This window comes from Penicillium daleae (genome assembly GCF_028827525.1).
Source record: "Penicillium daleae strain IBT 16125 chromosome Unknown utg000009l_segment0_segment0, whole genome shotgun sequence".
Taxonomy (NCBI): Eukaryota; Fungi; Ascomycota; class Eurotiomycetes; order Eurotiales; family Aspergillaceae; genus Penicillium; species Penicillium daleae.
Window position 1 is genome coordinate 964,769 of NW_026623157.1, and position 15,851 is coordinate 980,619.

The 15,851-nt window shown below is 49.6% G+C and overlaps 6 protein-coding genes across 6 annotated transcripts; 2 read left to right on the plus strand and 4 right to left on the minus strand.

The window, feature by feature from the left end:
* Positions 1–357: 357 nt before the first annotated feature.
* N7458_011552 (uncharacterized protein) lies at positions 358–1,383 on the plus strand (the record flags this gene model as incomplete). Its single annotated transcript, XM_056914934.1, has 1 exon — positions 358–1,383. The coding sequence occupies one exon, from the start codon at positions 358–360 to the stop codon at positions 1,381–1,383; it is 1,026 nt and encodes a 341-aa protein (XP_056759688.1).
* Positions 1,384–1,710: 327 nt separating this feature from the next.
* On the minus strand, positions 1,711–3,210 carry N7458_011553 (uncharacterized protein; the record flags this gene model as incomplete). Its single annotated transcript, XM_056914935.1, has 1 exon — positions 1,711–3,210. The coding sequence occupies one exon, from the start codon at positions 3,208–3,210 to the stop codon at positions 1,711–1,713; it is 1,500 nt and encodes a 499-aa protein (XP_056759689.1).
* Positions 3,211–3,647: 437 nt separating this feature from the next.
* On the minus strand, positions 3,648–5,097 carry N7458_011554 (FAD-dependent oxidoreductase; the record flags this gene model as incomplete). Its single annotated transcript, XM_056914936.1, has 5 exons — positions 3,648–3,828; positions 3,886–3,961; positions 4,022–4,321; positions 4,376–4,661; positions 4,726–5,097. The coding sequence occupies 5 exons, from the start codon at positions 5,095–5,097 to the stop codon at positions 3,648–3,650; spliced, it is 1,215 nt and encodes a 404-aa protein (XP_056759690.1).
* A 1,469-nt stretch (positions 5,098–6,566) lies between these two features.
* Positions 6,567–7,987, minus strand: N7458_011555 (uncharacterized protein; the record flags this gene model as incomplete). Its single annotated transcript, XM_056914937.1, has 5 exons — positions 6,567–6,863; positions 6,968–7,267; positions 7,329–7,520; positions 7,574–7,641; positions 7,696–7,987. The coding sequence occupies 5 exons, from the start codon at positions 7,985–7,987 to the stop codon at positions 6,567–6,569; spliced, it is 1,149 nt and encodes a 382-aa protein (XP_056759691.1).
* Positions 7,988–8,988: 1,001 nt separating this feature from the next.
* N7458_011556 (putative MFS transporter) lies at positions 8,989–10,697 on the plus strand (the record flags this gene model as incomplete). Its single annotated transcript, XM_056914938.1, has 4 exons — positions 8,989–9,189; positions 9,280–9,388; positions 9,471–10,015; positions 10,071–10,697. 4 exons carry the CDS (start codon positions 8,989–8,991, stop codon positions 10,695–10,697), a joined length of 1,482 nt encoding a protein of 493 aa, XP_056759692.1.
* Positions 10,698–10,955: 258 nt separating this feature from the next.
* N7458_011557 (putative ABC multidrug transporter) lies at positions 10,956–15,609 on the minus strand (the record flags this gene model as incomplete). Its single annotated transcript, XM_056914939.1, has 7 exons — positions 10,956–11,442; positions 11,494–12,745; positions 12,805–13,182; positions 13,251–13,482; positions 13,536–13,745; positions 13,799–15,125; positions 15,173–15,609. The coding sequence occupies 7 exons, from the start codon at positions 15,607–15,609 to the stop codon at positions 10,956–10,958; spliced, it is 4,323 nt and encodes a 1,440-aa protein (XP_056759693.1).
* Between the last annotated feature and the right edge of the window lie 242 nt (positions 15,610–15,851).

Here is a 15,851-nt window from a genome sequence, read left to right on the forward strand (position 1 = left end):
CTATGTCTTGAGCTCGCCTCAAGATTACAATTATTACCACAAGGCTACCTAGTTCATCGCTCTATAGTAGTGGTCACAACTCCTATCCATATCTAATACGGTACCACTGCTAGAAGATTTCCACTCGACCCAAACCACCATGAAAGGCCTCGAAAACCACTCTTGCGGGATTCTAGGCAGAAGCTTCAGCATAAGCTCACGCCTTTCACGCTAAGCACGTGTTAGGCACTAAGTGCGAAGCCAATCCAGCCACCATCAGTACCCAGTCACCATGCGATTCTGTTTCTCTAATCTTTTTGGTGCACATCCCAACCAGCACCCGGCTAATATTGGAGAGACGAATCTTGGTCCATTCCAATGTCACCTGGCTTGCCTTTCAGCAAGGAGACCTTCAACTCCAGCCATGAGCTTGACCCCGCATCGCGTCTCTTACCAGCCTCCTCTCTGACATCTCAACATCTTCTCATTCGCCCAACAGAGGACATTCAGAGCTTCTTGAAGAAAGATCTATGTGTAGACAGGCTTAACCATATCCACCAATACCTATGGCTGGCTGGCCGACCGATGCCTCCCAAGCCCCTGAATTTTCAAATAGCAACATCCCGTGATATTGTTGCCGACCACAGAATTGATATGCACCTGGTATGGGAACATCCTCAACGCCTCCATCTCAAGCCACTACCACGGTATATCCTGGATGCTGAATTTTGGGCTGCAAATTTGATGACCTGTGAAGGGCCATGTTGTACGCAAGCACGACGAAACCACATCTCGCCAGACCCAGTCACCACATGTACCAAAGACATCTACAAGTGCGCGCTTGGATTCCTTTACTCTTATATCTCCTTGGTTCGATTTGAATGTGATCTAGCTATCGCCCATGAGCATCACCTCGTTCCGAAGGATGTGACCTGGGAGAAATGGCTTCGTTTTGTCCACCAACTCCTAGATAAAGGAGCCACTAATCCGAGTAACGTCAACCTCCGATATCTCTATGGCGAGTTGAGGCTGTCACAACTCAACAAGATCTATGCATTTCGCTATGCGAGTCCTTTACGAGGCTATCAGTTTACTTATCAGACATACGGAGAGCTATTTCGCGATTATCTCGGCCCCCTAACTGCTGGAACCATCTACATCGCTCTTGTGTTGACAGCGATGCAAGTTGGACTGGCTACTAGCCATCTGGGTGAAAATGCATCCTTTCAGAATGCATCATGGGGGTTCACAATTTTTGCAATACTGGGCCCATTGATTGGGGTTCTACTAGCGGGCATTGTGGGCGTATTCCAGTTCTGCACTAATCTTGTTGTGACCAAAAGGCTCACACAAAGGCAATTTGCGTTATACGAAGATCAAAAAGTTCAGAACCAGGTGCCTTGACAATGGTGTAATCAAGAGTCCAAGGTTAAGGCGAAGGGTGACGTGTGAGGCATATTTCTACCAATATTCCTTTGACCGACGCATGAGCCTTTGTACATCCACCAACCTAGCGTCCATAATCAACGATACATGAACCTTACATATGCTTCCCTACCATGATAAAGACGCAAATCTGAAAGAAGGATATCTTATTCTGACCTTTGTCTAAATAAGAATCCTCCACCTCGCTGTAATCAGCGACACTTTCCTATCCTCCCGATCTCCGGGTAATGAACAGCCCATATGTTCACCCATCTCTCATATCTCATCTCAAGCCACCGTAGACAATCACTGAAAAGACGGCCCTGGATAAGTTTGATCAAAGGGCAAATCAAACTCTCGAGAGACATCAATACGGATGCGCTGATTCTCACCGATAGGAATCACCATGTGCGAGACATGGGAAGAATTCAGTGCAGGGGCATGATTCTCAAGAGCCTGAGGGTTGACGGTACCCTCTGGAATGGGCATGATGTTTGTCGAGCATTCAGAAAATCCGGGGCTGGGCTGGGCAGTGTCCCATAGAGAAACATTCACCTGGGCTCCTGCGTTGGGTCCAGGGTACTCTTGAGTAGCAAGAGTAGCCAAGTATCCGGGGCTGGTTTGGGCATACCATGGAACTTCCTCGCTCTGATCTCCGGCCATGATGTCGAAGGCGCGCTTATTTGTAGGCGTGATTGGGTTGGCCTGAGGTTCCATTTTGTCAAGGAAAAGGTCCCAATTCTTTCCCGCAACCCGTTCTAGAGTTCGGTTGTGGGTAGGAGACGATACACCTTGCTGGTTGTAAACTGGAGTGGTGTGCGGCGCATAGGGAACAGCATATTGCGAGGCACCAGAGCCAGCCATGGGGATCGCTGGACGTTGCAGGCCTCTAACTGGAGTCGAGTGCGGTGCATTTGGAACTGGATATGGCGAGACACCGGAGCCAGGAGTTTCTGTCGACGCAGTTTGCTGACCTCTGAATGGAGTTGAGAACGGGTCTTCGAGAGCAGTGAAAGGCGAGACAATGAAACCTCCGGTCTGCACTGACCTGTTCTGATTTGGAACAGCCAGAGGGGCGTAGCGGGGGCGGTTCGAAACACATTCAATCTCAGTGTCATGCAGAAGCTTCTGCAGTAGGTCCACGGATCGAGCAGCCAGCAGGAACCGCTCCCGGGTGTATTCAACGCTTTTCGCATCGTATTGACCGTTGATATCGTACCTGATCTTCATTTCCCAAGCGAAGATACCTTCCAGGCCCTTCAAGAATTTCTCTCGTCCCGGGACATCATCAACACCGTTGCGGTCCCATGTCGGCACAGTGTAGATTGATTGTGCCATACGGTTGACTTGGACCTGACGCAGCGAGCGGCGGTAGGGCTCAGCTCGCATGGTGTTATAATCAGGCCAGTTCCATTCCTCATTCAGCCGGTGTTTCTTGGCGAGATACTTGAAGGCAGTGCGCTCGAAGATCTCCATGTTGGCCACCCTGAACTCGGAGAACAGATCGGTGTTGCGGTTCTCATGACAGTCTCGCTCAATGAAGGTAACAACATCAGGGCACACCTCGCTCATCGGCTCACCCATGACGTTCAACTCCCGAACTTCCCATTGAGGATTACCCAGCTCGTCGAAGGTGAAGAAAACCAGGCGGCGGTAGCGCATGATGACTTCGGTCGTTGCAGGAGACGGTGCAAACTCAGAATCAGGAATGAAGGTCCCTACCGGAATGCCATACTCGACGTAGCTGGCGAGGTCAGAGGTGTAGACCTCGTCTGCCACATCTTTGATGGACATCGGAGTAGTCATGGTCGAGGTTTATCAAGACACAGATGGCCAAAGCGAAGGGGTTATGAGACAAAAGCGGTTTGAGGTAGGATGTAGGAAGTGAAAAGATTCCGAGTCACGCCGACGAGGGAGGAAACACCGGCCGCATCGTGAAGCAGGATAGACCAAGCCGCAATGGACGAGGCTGTGGCGGCTGGTGATGCTTTCCACACGCATCAAACGCATCAAACGGACAAGCCACATCACTGGGGTGACTTGAATCCCATATTTTGTGAATGTTAATACAGAAATTGGGTAGAAATACAGCTGGAGGGTTGTTTGGAATGCGATTCTGAATGACTATACGGGCTAATGGGCCTCGTTGTATAGGATATGTGGCTAGTGTAGAAGCCAGAGTCATGGTATGTGTGATGTGACAAGCTTCATCTCCCAGGAGTCAAAAGGCAATTCATTTTCACTCATTCAGTCTCCCTTTTCAGCAATCTTGGTGCAACAAGCGGGCTACCAGCCAGTATCTTTGAGAAGTCATGAGCATCCAAGCAGGCCTGGCGAGAATTAAGGAAGCTGGGCTCAACCCGGGCAAAGATATCATGCTGGTAAGCATCAAGTAACTTTGATAATGTGTCAGAGTTGAAAGAACTATTTCCTTTGTTAGAAAATATCGACTTTTCTTCTTTCTTTGGCAAGCCTTCTTACGCGGGGTTCTTCATGTCCACATTGTTGATCAAATCTTGGACGTCGACGATGGCGTTGTTGGCTCCCTCGCCTCTGACTGTTGCGTTCGGTAAGCGTCAAAGTGCTGTTGGGGATATCTTATATGCCTTCGACTTACACATGGTCATAGTATGAGCTGAATCACCCATCAGTACTGCACGAGGGTGGTTATGAGTATGGTTGGGACTAAACATCCAGTCTTCAATACGAATAGAGCGTGCTTCCGTATCCTCTGGAAGTTTCTGGATCAAAGAGCGGAATGGCTCAGCCCAGTTGTCGGTAAGTCTCTTCATGAGGGCAATACGATCGGCATTCTCCTTGGGCACGGCGATGTCTTTCTCATCAGCCCACGACACAATAATCTGAACATGGTACCGGTCCTTGCTGCTTTCGTCAAAGTTGTTCGGGGTGTCGAGGACTGCTAATGTGTTAGAACTGATGATGCAAGATCTTCGTTGCTGCAACAACATACAACTAAAGAAGAGAAACACATTCGTATCAGGATGTGACCCCTGGAAGATGTACGGGTCGATGGACTGAACTCCGCCCATTTCCTCGGTCGTGTACAATGTTGACGCTCCAAGAAGCTGCACGGGCAGTGAGTTCATCTGACACCCATCTGGATACAAGATCTGACGGGCACGCGATCGAGCGCCGTCAGAAGCGACCAAGAGCCGGCCAGTACAGGATGAGCCATCCTCAAAATGAGCCGTGATACTGTCCTCAGAGGACTCAATGCTCTGCAATGTCTTATTCCACTGGGGTACTATCAGTATCCAATATCGCTAAATATTTATCAAACCAATCAGCATGTAACCATACCTGGACGTCAATTCCAGAAGTAAGAAGCTCTCGCAGCCGACCGCGATTCACCCGAATACGCTCTTCGGCAGGTACACTATACAGTGCCTCTCCAGACTTAAGGTTGAAAAATTGGAAGCTCCCCACGTCCCCGCGCGCAGAGGCCTCTTTGTTCACAAAGGTATCCGGGAAACGCTCCACCAGATTTTGCGGGAGCAGTGCGCGCAGAGCAGGCAATGCCCAATGCAGAGTCAGACCCCATCCACCCGTGCGAGCATCCAGAGCGGAGTCGCGATCGAAGATCTCAAACTGTATTCCTTGACTCTGGAGATACTGAGCCAAAACGAGGCCGCTGATGCCAGCACCGACGATCAGGACTGGGGCGTCAGACATGGCGGGCAGGGTGCAACGAGGGGAAGCTTGGATCTTGGGTCAGGATCGCCCGTGGCTTTTTCACTGGGTTTACCGAGCAATACAACCTCGTATCTGATTCTGGTGACCGAAATCCGGGCGAATGAATGTGAGACGGGGCTTTTAGAACTTTCTATCTTGGGCTCGTTTGTTCTTCGGCAGTGAGTCGCGGGTCGGGTAATAGTAACAGGGGTGTAGAATAGTAACAGGGATACTCCTGCGCCGAGAAGTTTCTTACGGCGTGTCTCGGAATAATTATCGACCAGGGTTGAAAGATGCACTCGATGGTCTGCAAAATACTTTTTGGCGCGTCAGATCGTTTTCTTCTTTGCTGCAGGAAGAATAAGCACTGGAATGTCGAGGGGATCGTACAGTAGTACTAAATTTGTTTGGTTCGAAGGATTCGGATGCACTTGGCGAGTCCAGAGAAGCTCTGGCGCCTAATTATTACAATGATACCTTGTTCCTCCACAATGAGGCTAGCTTGACCAGCTTCGGGGATAGTCAGCTTAAACGACATTATCGCACAGTATTAATTGTCCTAACTAGTGCATATAGTATGTCTCAATCGAGGGCCACAGGCTACGGTCTGGCCAAAATTCACATTCCGACGCGGTCGCCAATGTAAGCTTCTTACGAAACGTCGTTTCCACCAATCGAGTAAGCTACAGAGAGGGCTTTAATTCAGACACCAACACAAGTCCAAGTTCTATCCTTTCCACTTAAGATTTCCCGATTTGAGTTCTGATGAGAGAGAAAACAAACCTCGTCGCAAACCGTTCATGCTCAATCAGCATCAGACTCCGCCTCCCTGAAACCCACACGGCCCGAAGCAACTAAGATCGACCCCATCTTTTCGACGGCGCCAACCCAATTTCCAGCTTGTCCAGTCATCGCCCATCGCATATCAACTGCGCAGTCTGCGCTGTTAGAGGATCTCCCGGACCCACCCGAGCGCACCCTCACCGGAGCTGGACACCTGAACGAGAGTTTGGCGTGGCGCGATACCCTTGTCTAGCGTGATGAAGGATTCTACAATGTCTGCATGGAAATGCAACAGAGTTTTGTGAGGGAATAATAATCCCTGCCTGGAGAAATCTTCTGTGGATTTGTTGGACCACTGAGCTGGTTTGCCTATTCATTTTTTCATTCCGGAAAAGTCAAGGGGAGGGTATCCTCCGAGCTCCGAGGGTTTGGCCAGATATACTTCCTTGGTCAATGAAAATATACTCTCTTGTTACCACAAGCCCTTTTCCAAACGCCACGCCGATGGGATCGAATTGCACCAGAGCATCAAATGGGTTGGAAAGAAAGAAAAAAAAATACATGCTTGCAAGACGACAATATTCACTGAAATAGAAAAACGCACAATTATATACCTCAATTTTAACACCATATACTGGTAAAGGGCCATTCAGCGCTCTAAATGACTTCCAACTATATACACAGGATCACCTCGGAGTCTTCTCCGACTCGTTTTCTAACGACACGGAATACTCCACCGTCATCTCAATTCCACCGTGGGATGGCTCGCGGCTGGACAGAATGAGTTCCTCGCTGGGTGACCGCCGCGGCACAGGCGGCCCGGACGCGTTTGACTGAAGATGCGAGCGCTGATCCTTGGACCACGTCTCCATCGCGTAGCTTCGGCCTTGGGTATCGTAATACTTCCGACCACTGGTTGATCGGAAGTCCCGCACAAAGCCTCGAAGTAACGGAGCCAGATAGGGAACACAAGTCACAATATTCTATAGAAATTTTTGCGTTAGTCAGAAATTGGCCCGATTAGGTTCGGCGGGTTTGCATTTTTGCATCTGGTGGTGCTCGCGGAGAATCGCTTGGAACTACTTACTCCGATATTGAATTCAATAGTTCCCCAGAGAACCAGCATTGTAGAGTTTCCGTCTCCAAAGGCTACTCGGTGGATCTGGGTAAGCCGGAGGATGGAGCAGATTGTCGTAAATAGGCCGAGCAGGAACAGGCACACGACACCAGCTTTTTGGGCGGGCTTGATGCTTAGGCGGAGGAGCAGTGGAATTGGGAGAAATATGATCACAACATCGCAGATGATGGTGAAGATGGCGAGACCGTAGAATGTAGGACCAACAGGAAGACACTGGCCGACCACTTTGAAGTCCCATGCTCGTTTAACCTATTCGTTTCAGTGTCGTGTTAGTTTGTGGTTTTACAAGCCCAAATATCTCGTCTCTTACCGGCGAGCAATTGAAAATTAGGACCAGAGCGCCTGCTAAGTGCCCAGCCGTGCATAGCCCGATAACTATCCAAATAAGTATCCGGTAAAGGTTCATCGAAGTACCCGAGATGAGGCGCAGGTAGCTGAGGCAAAGAGAGGCTTTGAATCCGGCGATACCGAGCTGGTAGAATGGGCGACCTGCATAATTGAGCTTGTTTGGTTAGCCCAAGCGCAGCACGCAAAGAATGGATCAAGTCTACTTACTTTGGTATACGTAGCGAGATCAGGCTTTGGCCGCAGTAGAAGCGGTAATCCGAGTCCATATCGACTTTCTAATGGCAGAGTCAGAATGATGCTTCACAAGACATGGAGCATGCAATACTCACGAGCAATGCACAAGGCACTGTAGATAATACTAAAGATCTGGATCGAAGAAACTGTTAGACATCCCTGCATCATGCATCGTATATTGCCATTGTGTCGCATTCGGAATTCGCCTACCATGCTAGCGACCATCACATAGTCCGCTGGACCCAGTCGACTGGCTTGTACCCGCACGTACAACCGCAGGCAGACCGTAATAATCATCAAGACCGTTAGACTCACGCAGACGCCCAGAATCACCGGGTACTGCGATGCTGCCTCGACCTCAGGCGAGGCATTGTACACCCAACCCATCGTCGCGGGGAGTTGTCAAAAGCGACAATAGTCAGGACGACAGGGAAGGCTTAGAACATGGGTAACAGATGCAAGATTCCACGTGGAAAATCCCCCCTGCTGCATTAATAGTCTGTGTGTTTGTTCCGGTCAAGAGTTTGTATAAATTGACCCATGTTACACAGTAAGACAGAGTGGATATGAGAATTGTGTGTGAAGAAAAGTCAATAATCGCCTTGCGGCCACCGATTCTTCCAAGGTTAAGGAGACCAATGCTTTTCTTGGATCATGTCTCATCCATTGGACCCGTTGTCGGATCTATGGAAATAACCAATTAACTAGACAGAGGGATTGACTAAAGTTCTCCTAGTTTCTTCTCCCCCTTGCGGGCGAGCGAAATTTGTCACCCCAACCATGCCAGGTGGCTGGCCACTCGTACTCCCGATCAGACATATCGCGGCAGTCCCCGGTTCTGGAATATGCCCGGCCAGCTCCTCATATCCGAGATGAACCTGCTGGATCCTTCCTAGTGGCCGCGAATGAATCGGGACTTGGGTCAAAGTGCAACGAACTTAGCACGACTACTGCATCGATGGTACCGCCGAACCGTAATTCCTTACTACTCCCGCACTCGGACGAGGCCTCACCGAGCGATGTGACTCAATCCCCGGAAGGATTCCATCAGGGCTTTTCTTATCTAGAAGCGGATTGCATTAATATACTTGGCGAGTATTGTACTTGCGTGGTTTATCTTGGCTAATTGGTTGGCTGAGTGGGCTGGTTTCACGCATTGTTGTTGCGCATTAAATGCACGTTGCAGCCACGCTATTTCCACATCGCCCCCAAATCGGCCTCTCCTTCTATCTTGGCTTTAGTGTGTTTTTAAATCATTATTTATTTTCTTTTAACTTTGGGATTGTCGTCGTATTTCTGTTTCTTGAGGTCTTTGGCTTCGGTGTCTTTTGTTCTCCTTTTTCTCTTTCTTCTCTTTGTTCCCGACAAGAGCTTATTGTCCTGTCGAGATGGGTGAGAAGCAAGCCGACGCTGTGCCCCATATGGCGAGCGCTGATCGACATGATGATGCCGTCGTGTATCTCGAGGGCCACAGTGATGTACAACCCGACGTGGATCTGGTGGCTCTGCGCCGCAAGATCGATCGGCGGTTGCTGCCCTACATGTTCTGCTGTTACGTCCTGCAATTCCTGGACAAGGTTATGCTGAATGTAAGTGTCTCGCAGTTTCTCCAGCCCTGAACCAATGTACCTTGTTACGGTTTAGCTGTTGTTAACATGGTACCCTTGCTCCTTTTATAGTATGCTGCAGTTATGGGAATCAAGAAAGACCTCAAGCTGGTTGGCAATGAGTTCTCCAACACGGCGACCTGGTTCTTTATCGCGTACCTGATTGCTGAGGTCCCCAATGGTTTGTGTCACCCCCTTCCCCTGGCAAGGGATTAATACTCCTGCATCCTCGGCAACTACCAAGAAACTAACACTGCTTATAGTCTACTGTCTCCAAAAAGTCCCCGCTGCCAAATGGCTAGGAGGAAACGTCTTTCTCTGGGGTGTCGCCGCGGCTGCCTCCGCTGGTGCCAGCGATTACCGTAGTCTGCTGGTCGCCCGAATCTTCCTTGGTATCTTTGAGGCAACCGTAGGCCCGTCATTGATGCTGTTGAGCAGCCAGTATTATACACGCAGTGAACAAGCCCCCCGGTTTACCTTCTGGTACATGGGTCTAGGTGTTGCACAGATCTTGGGTGGTATTATCTCTTTCGCGTTCCAGCATGTTCACCATGCGTCTCTGGAGGGATGGCGCATTATGTTCCTCGTTCTGGGTCTGATTACTGCCATCGTGGGCACCTTGACCTTCTTCTTTATTCCGGATACCCCCATCAAGGCCAAATGGCTGTCGGAGGACGAGAAGGTCGCTCTATTGCAACACGTCGGCGAGAATCAAACTGGTGTGTGGAGTACCACTTTAAACCTGAAGCAAATCAAGGACGCCGTCTTCGATGTCCAGCTCTGGCTCTTGACCTTGACGACTATTCTGGTAAGCCCTCGTTTCTATGTCAAGTTTATAGACACTAAAGCTAATCCCTTTCCAGATCTCCGTATCAAGCGGGGTCGTAACCACGTATTCAGCGACCCTGGTCGCAGGCTTCGGCTTCTCAGGTCCTATCTCCGCCCTCCTCAACACCCCGTCTGGTATTGTGAGCATCTTCTTCACTCTCCTCGTCGGCTTCGGTATCCGCAAGACTTCGCACCGCTGGGCTTGGAACGTTCTCTGCACCATTCCAGGCATTATCGGTGGCGGCTTGCTCTCCTTCCTACCCAAGCACAATAAGGCTGGCGTGTTAATTGGTATTTATCTCGTCAACGCAATCGTTGCCACGCTTCCCATTCTCTACCAATGGACTATGGCCAACTGCGCCGGTCATACTAAACGTGCCTTTGCCAGCGCCCTCGTCGCCGGATCTTTCTCCATTGGCAATATCATCGGTCCTCAGACCTTCCAGGCTCGTGATGCTCCGGAGTACAGACCTGCCAAGATTGCGGTTCTCGCAACCCAGGCTGGCGCTGCTGTGATGTCAGTCGTGCTCTTTTTGTATTATATGTGGCAGAACCGTCGCCGTGATCAGACCAAAGGCCCAGTTAATGAGACTATGGTTGATGAGACCAAGTGGGCGGGCCTCACTGATCGGGAGAATCCTTACTTCCGTTATGCGTACTAAGCGCACGTCGTGGGAATTGGACTGCCGGTTTTGGCTGTCACGCGTTGATATGACAGTTGATGTATTGAAATACTAATGATCTATTGTTCCTATTGTCACCATAGCTTGAATCCAAAAGTATATTCGTGAAGATGCTGGCTTGTTCATTAGACAATAAGACTGATGGTTTCTGAGAATCGACAAATCAAAATTTTTGTGCACGCTTCCAAATGCTCCATGTTATATCCAAGTGTTATATACAACGCATTCGAAAAATATTCACTTCGACTGCCAGAATGGTTTCATGACAGATCGAACATACACGAGCAAATACACCATTAAGTAATTGGAGATTGTGAAAGCAAGGAAAATTCCAAAGTAAGGCCAGATCTTGGAATCATCCAGCCCAATTCCAGACAAGTAGTCATCACCCCAACTGTATGGGCAGTATCCACAAGTTCCGGTGCTGTTCTCGTTGGATAAATATCCCACACCTTGTGCTGAAAGCCACGGACCAGCGTACTCGCCGCAGGTCATGTTCGGTGGGCTCTCGAAGAAAGTCAACTCGCTCTCACTACAGATCACAGGCGTGCCACCGAGGACGGCTGTTAGTACACCGCCAATCCAGTAAGTGAAAGGTGTGGCATAGTACATGGTGTACTTCCAGAAAGCGGGCATCTGGTCATGGTGTCGAAGGATGCCGTTGAACAGCTCGCACATGATGATGAAGAACGGCATCAGAGTCGCGGCGATCATGGAATCGGAGCTAGGGATATTGTTAGTTTCAAGCATTCAGAGTGAGTAGGAGAGTGCTTACCTCAAAGCTGCAATCCATTGCCCCCAGGATGTGGCGAAAAGGAAAAACATGAAGAACATTAGGAAACTATACCCGGCCGCAAAGCCTAGGGGTAGTCCGACCATGAAGTAATACAAAGCGTAGAAGATGACGCCACCAATAACGGTATACGGAATCTCTGAGACGATCTGCGCAGTACTGAATGCAATCCAGTTATACACTCCACTGGGCCCTTCTCTTGCCAGCCAGATATCGCGGTTCATGATGAATCTCATAGAGATCGCGTTGATGAACTCGGGTACCAGCATTAAGACCAAGAAGCAAGAGAAAGCCTTGGATTGTAGATCAGTTGCGCTGTTCCCGATTTGGAGATAAGTCAGCCCGTTGATAAGGGCATGCAAGAATGAGGAATAAAGTCGTGAGTATGGGTACTCAGCTGTTCTCCAGAATTGCCGACATGTTCGCTGAGTGAGAAGGACTATCTGCTGATATAATGGTGGCAGACGTGGAGCGACCAGGGGTTCAGGGTTCTTGCTGGAGCGGATTTTGGAGATTTCCTTCTTGACATCTTCAGCTTCCTCTGAGTTGCGCCAGATCGACGCCCAATCGACGTTGTCTCCAGACGGCTTCATACCACCGACAACCACCTCGATGAGGAAATCGGCAGCATTAGTGACGTTTTGCAGAACGTGGCCGTTTTTCATGAAGTAGTCAAAGATCGCTGCTCCAGATTCACCGACAGGTCCGAAATAATAGGTTTTTCCCCCAGGGCTTAAGGCTAGGACACGATCGAACTCTTCAAACTGCTGCTGATTTGCCTGGTGAATCGTACACAGCACAGCTAGCCCCTGGTCTGCCAATCGCCGCAACAAAGCTACTATGCTAGTCGCACCTTGACTATCCAGTCCGCTGGTTGGCTCGTCCAAGAAGAGCAGCAGCTTGGGCCGGGCGCATAGTTCCACACCAATCGTGACACGCTTCTTCTTTTCGATGTCCAGAGACCCAATGACCGCATTTTGCAACTCGACTAGGTCTAGTGTGTGCAGCACGGTTTCCACGTAGGCCATTTTCTCTTCCTTTGGTGTGCCATGGCTTTGTCGAAGCAAGGCCGAAAATTCAAATGCTTCCCGGATAGTGCTGCTTTCGTCGTGAATGTCCATTTGCTGGCAATATCCAATCTGACGATTGAAGGAACCATCGATGGGTTGGCCATCGACATACAGGGACCCTGTTAAGACACCAGCACTTTGTCGTTGTGTGAGGGCAGTCAGCACTAGATATCATGTGTTGTTAGCGGTCTTTTCCTAGATTACATCTACCGCATAGACTTACACGTCGACTTTCCAGCTCCAGATGCACCAACAAGGGCTGTCAGAGACCCTGGTCTGCAATACCCACACACTCCGTCCAGCAAATTCCGAGTCTCCTTTCCGATTTGCACATTCAGTTCCAAATCTGCCCAAGTGAATGTGGATTCTGTTGCCGCCAAGGACTGTTGAGGACCATTTCCCGCGAAACCGGCTGGGGCTGCACGTGGGTCCGCTGACACAGGCGTCTTCTCTTCATCCTGCCCAGTCGACTTATCTCGCTTGAACCAGCTATGTGTAGGCTTGTACTGGATGGGGCCCGCGCTATCCAACTCCCACTCCATGGCCTCACTCAGCCAGCAAGTAAGGCCAATGAAGACTACGGTGAAAAGGCAGAGGATCCCTATATATCTCGTTAACAAGTTCTTCAAGTAATACTTTTTTTGTTTTTAGAGGCGGAGATAAACTTACCAAAGTTGCGCCAGACATGACTATAATAGAACCCGAATTGCGCCGCTAGATAGTCGTCACCATTGACCACAATGCTCCCGACCTTACTCCCGGCATATGCACAGGATTGGTATGCAACATCGGTGTAGTTAGAGCCCGATGGGACAATCGAAGACGTAGCACAGGTGAAATTCATATTATGAAACTCAGCAGCCATGACAGATTCGTAAGTGTATAGCGCAGGTGTCGTATACTGGTCAAATGGTTAGAGTACTATTGCATGTCCATCGGTCAGCGCTAACTTACTGCTAGCCATCCGACCCACGGAACATCCTGAATCATCTTGTCTACCGATAGGACATATCCACCAAAAACGATGCAAAATAGCACAGATACACCACAGTATCGTAATGCGACTTCGAAGTTGCCAGACATGGCAGCGAAGACACGGAATTGAGATGTCAGGCAGACTGTGCACGTGTAGATGAACAGAAAATCAATGAAAAACGGACCCGCCTATTTGATGTTAGCATGCCTTCATGATACAGCGGTAAATGCTAGTAGCGTACCTCAGAGCGTAGTCCAGACAGGAAGTACAGCACGATGAGATACAAAAATGTCAAGACAAAAGTCACCAGCATATCTTGCATCACTCGAGCGAGACAAACTGCACTGGGCCGTACAAACGCAAACTTCTTCTGCCGACTGAGGATATCACGACCATGCATGGCATCTTCTAGCTCTGACATTTGCAGCCATGCGAGTAGGATAGAAGAGTAGAATAGGACGCCACCCCGTGAATACATCCCATCAGTAGTCTGGGGCTGATTGTAGAACATCGAGCCAACCAAGAGACCATATACCACGGCGGAAATCAGCTTAATGTACAAGGGTCCCATGTGACCCTTTAACTGCCATAGTTGACGCTGAGAACAAAGTACGACCTGACGGAACAAGGAGATGGTGTAGGGAGATTTGGGCGATACGAAGCGAGATTTATCGCTTTGCATAGTCCGCTTGAACTCTTCCACGCTACCGCACTCCGAGTCGGTTGGGTATGTTGAGCCACCCTTGCCTCCGAATCGCTTATCTTCGTATTGCTCGATCGACCTTTCGACATTCTTGAAAGCCTGGCTTTGTCGGAATGCAGCTTCAAGCTCGATGGGCCCTTTGGGGGCCCGGTTCTCCCAGCCAGGTCGGAAGCTCCGTCGCTCAGGAACCGTGATGCTAGTCAGAAAATCGGATGTAGTCTGCATCTCGGTACACTCGTATCCCAAGTCCTCAAAGTACTGCTTGGCCTCTTTAGCTGGGCCCTGGAAGAGCATGCGGCCTTCGTCTATCAGCAGAACTTTGTCCATTAGCTCGTATATAGCATCTGATGCTTGATAAAGTGTGAGCAGAGTGGCCTTTCCGCAGGTGTCGGTCATAATTCGTAAGCTGCGCGCATAGTCTAGAGCAGACGAAGCGTCGAGACCACGGGTGGAGTTATCCCAACAAGTCACAGATGAGTCGGTTGCCAAAGACTCGATGATCGAGATTCGTTTACGTTCACCACCAGAAACACCTCTGATATACTCATTGCCCACGAGTGTGTTCATTGTGTGGGTCATGCCAAACACTCGCCCGTAAATCTCCAGGTATTTTGGGATCCGATCCTTGTAGCGTTTGGGAGTCTTGCTTTGCAGCGCGAATTCCAGCGTCTGGCGTACATTGAGCGTAGGAAAATGCACGTCATCCTCAGGAACATAGGCGACTGCGCTGCGATAATGCTTTCTGACTTCATCAGGGCACAAGCCTGAATAGTCGATTGAGCCCGTCACACCTAAAAAGGAAGAATGATGACCTGCGATGGTGCGAAGAAAGGTCGAACAGCCAGCTCCAGGACGGCCCAAAACTCTGGCATCAGTTAGCCCTGCAAGCTTGTGATCCTCATAAAAACTTACAGCATCATCTCTCCGCTCTGAACCACGCCGGAGAAATCTCGAATAAGCTGACGACCCTTCTTCGGATCTTTGGTTGATAGCCATGGCTGAACAGTCCATTCATAGATATCCTGGAATGTAAATGAGCGCCAAAGGGCTGTTCCTAGAGTCTTCACATCGGCATGGCCGTCACCTTCCGCCCAAGTTGAGACGGATTGGAAACAAACGCCTAGATTAGAGCGCTTCTTGCCTCCTTGAACTTCTTCTTCGAGAAACTTGTCGAAAGATGAGTGAGGCTCTGTATACTCTTGGACTGTCAGGGTCCGGTGAATATCTGCGATGGCGCTCTCATCCTCTTGACAAACATGCACCCGCGGACCATTATCTCCAGAAGATGGAACTTCCTGGCCGGGGGCAAATGCGGAGCTATGAGGATGGGAGTGAAGAGGCGCGGGCATATCTCGGCCTGGGACGATTGATATTTGAGGTGTTCAATAGGCCCAGATTATACCATACCATCTTTCGGCTATGAGATACTAGGTGAAAGTGGTGGCCGTCGGGAAAGCGGTGTTTAATACGAATTCAACAGCCTCGATTTGACCAGGCCTCAAAAAGGAAGCCAAGTGGTACGCATGACTCTTCAACAGTTCCAGCCAATACAACAACAGGAACAAGCAGGCTGTAAAAAAATTCGGGAGAT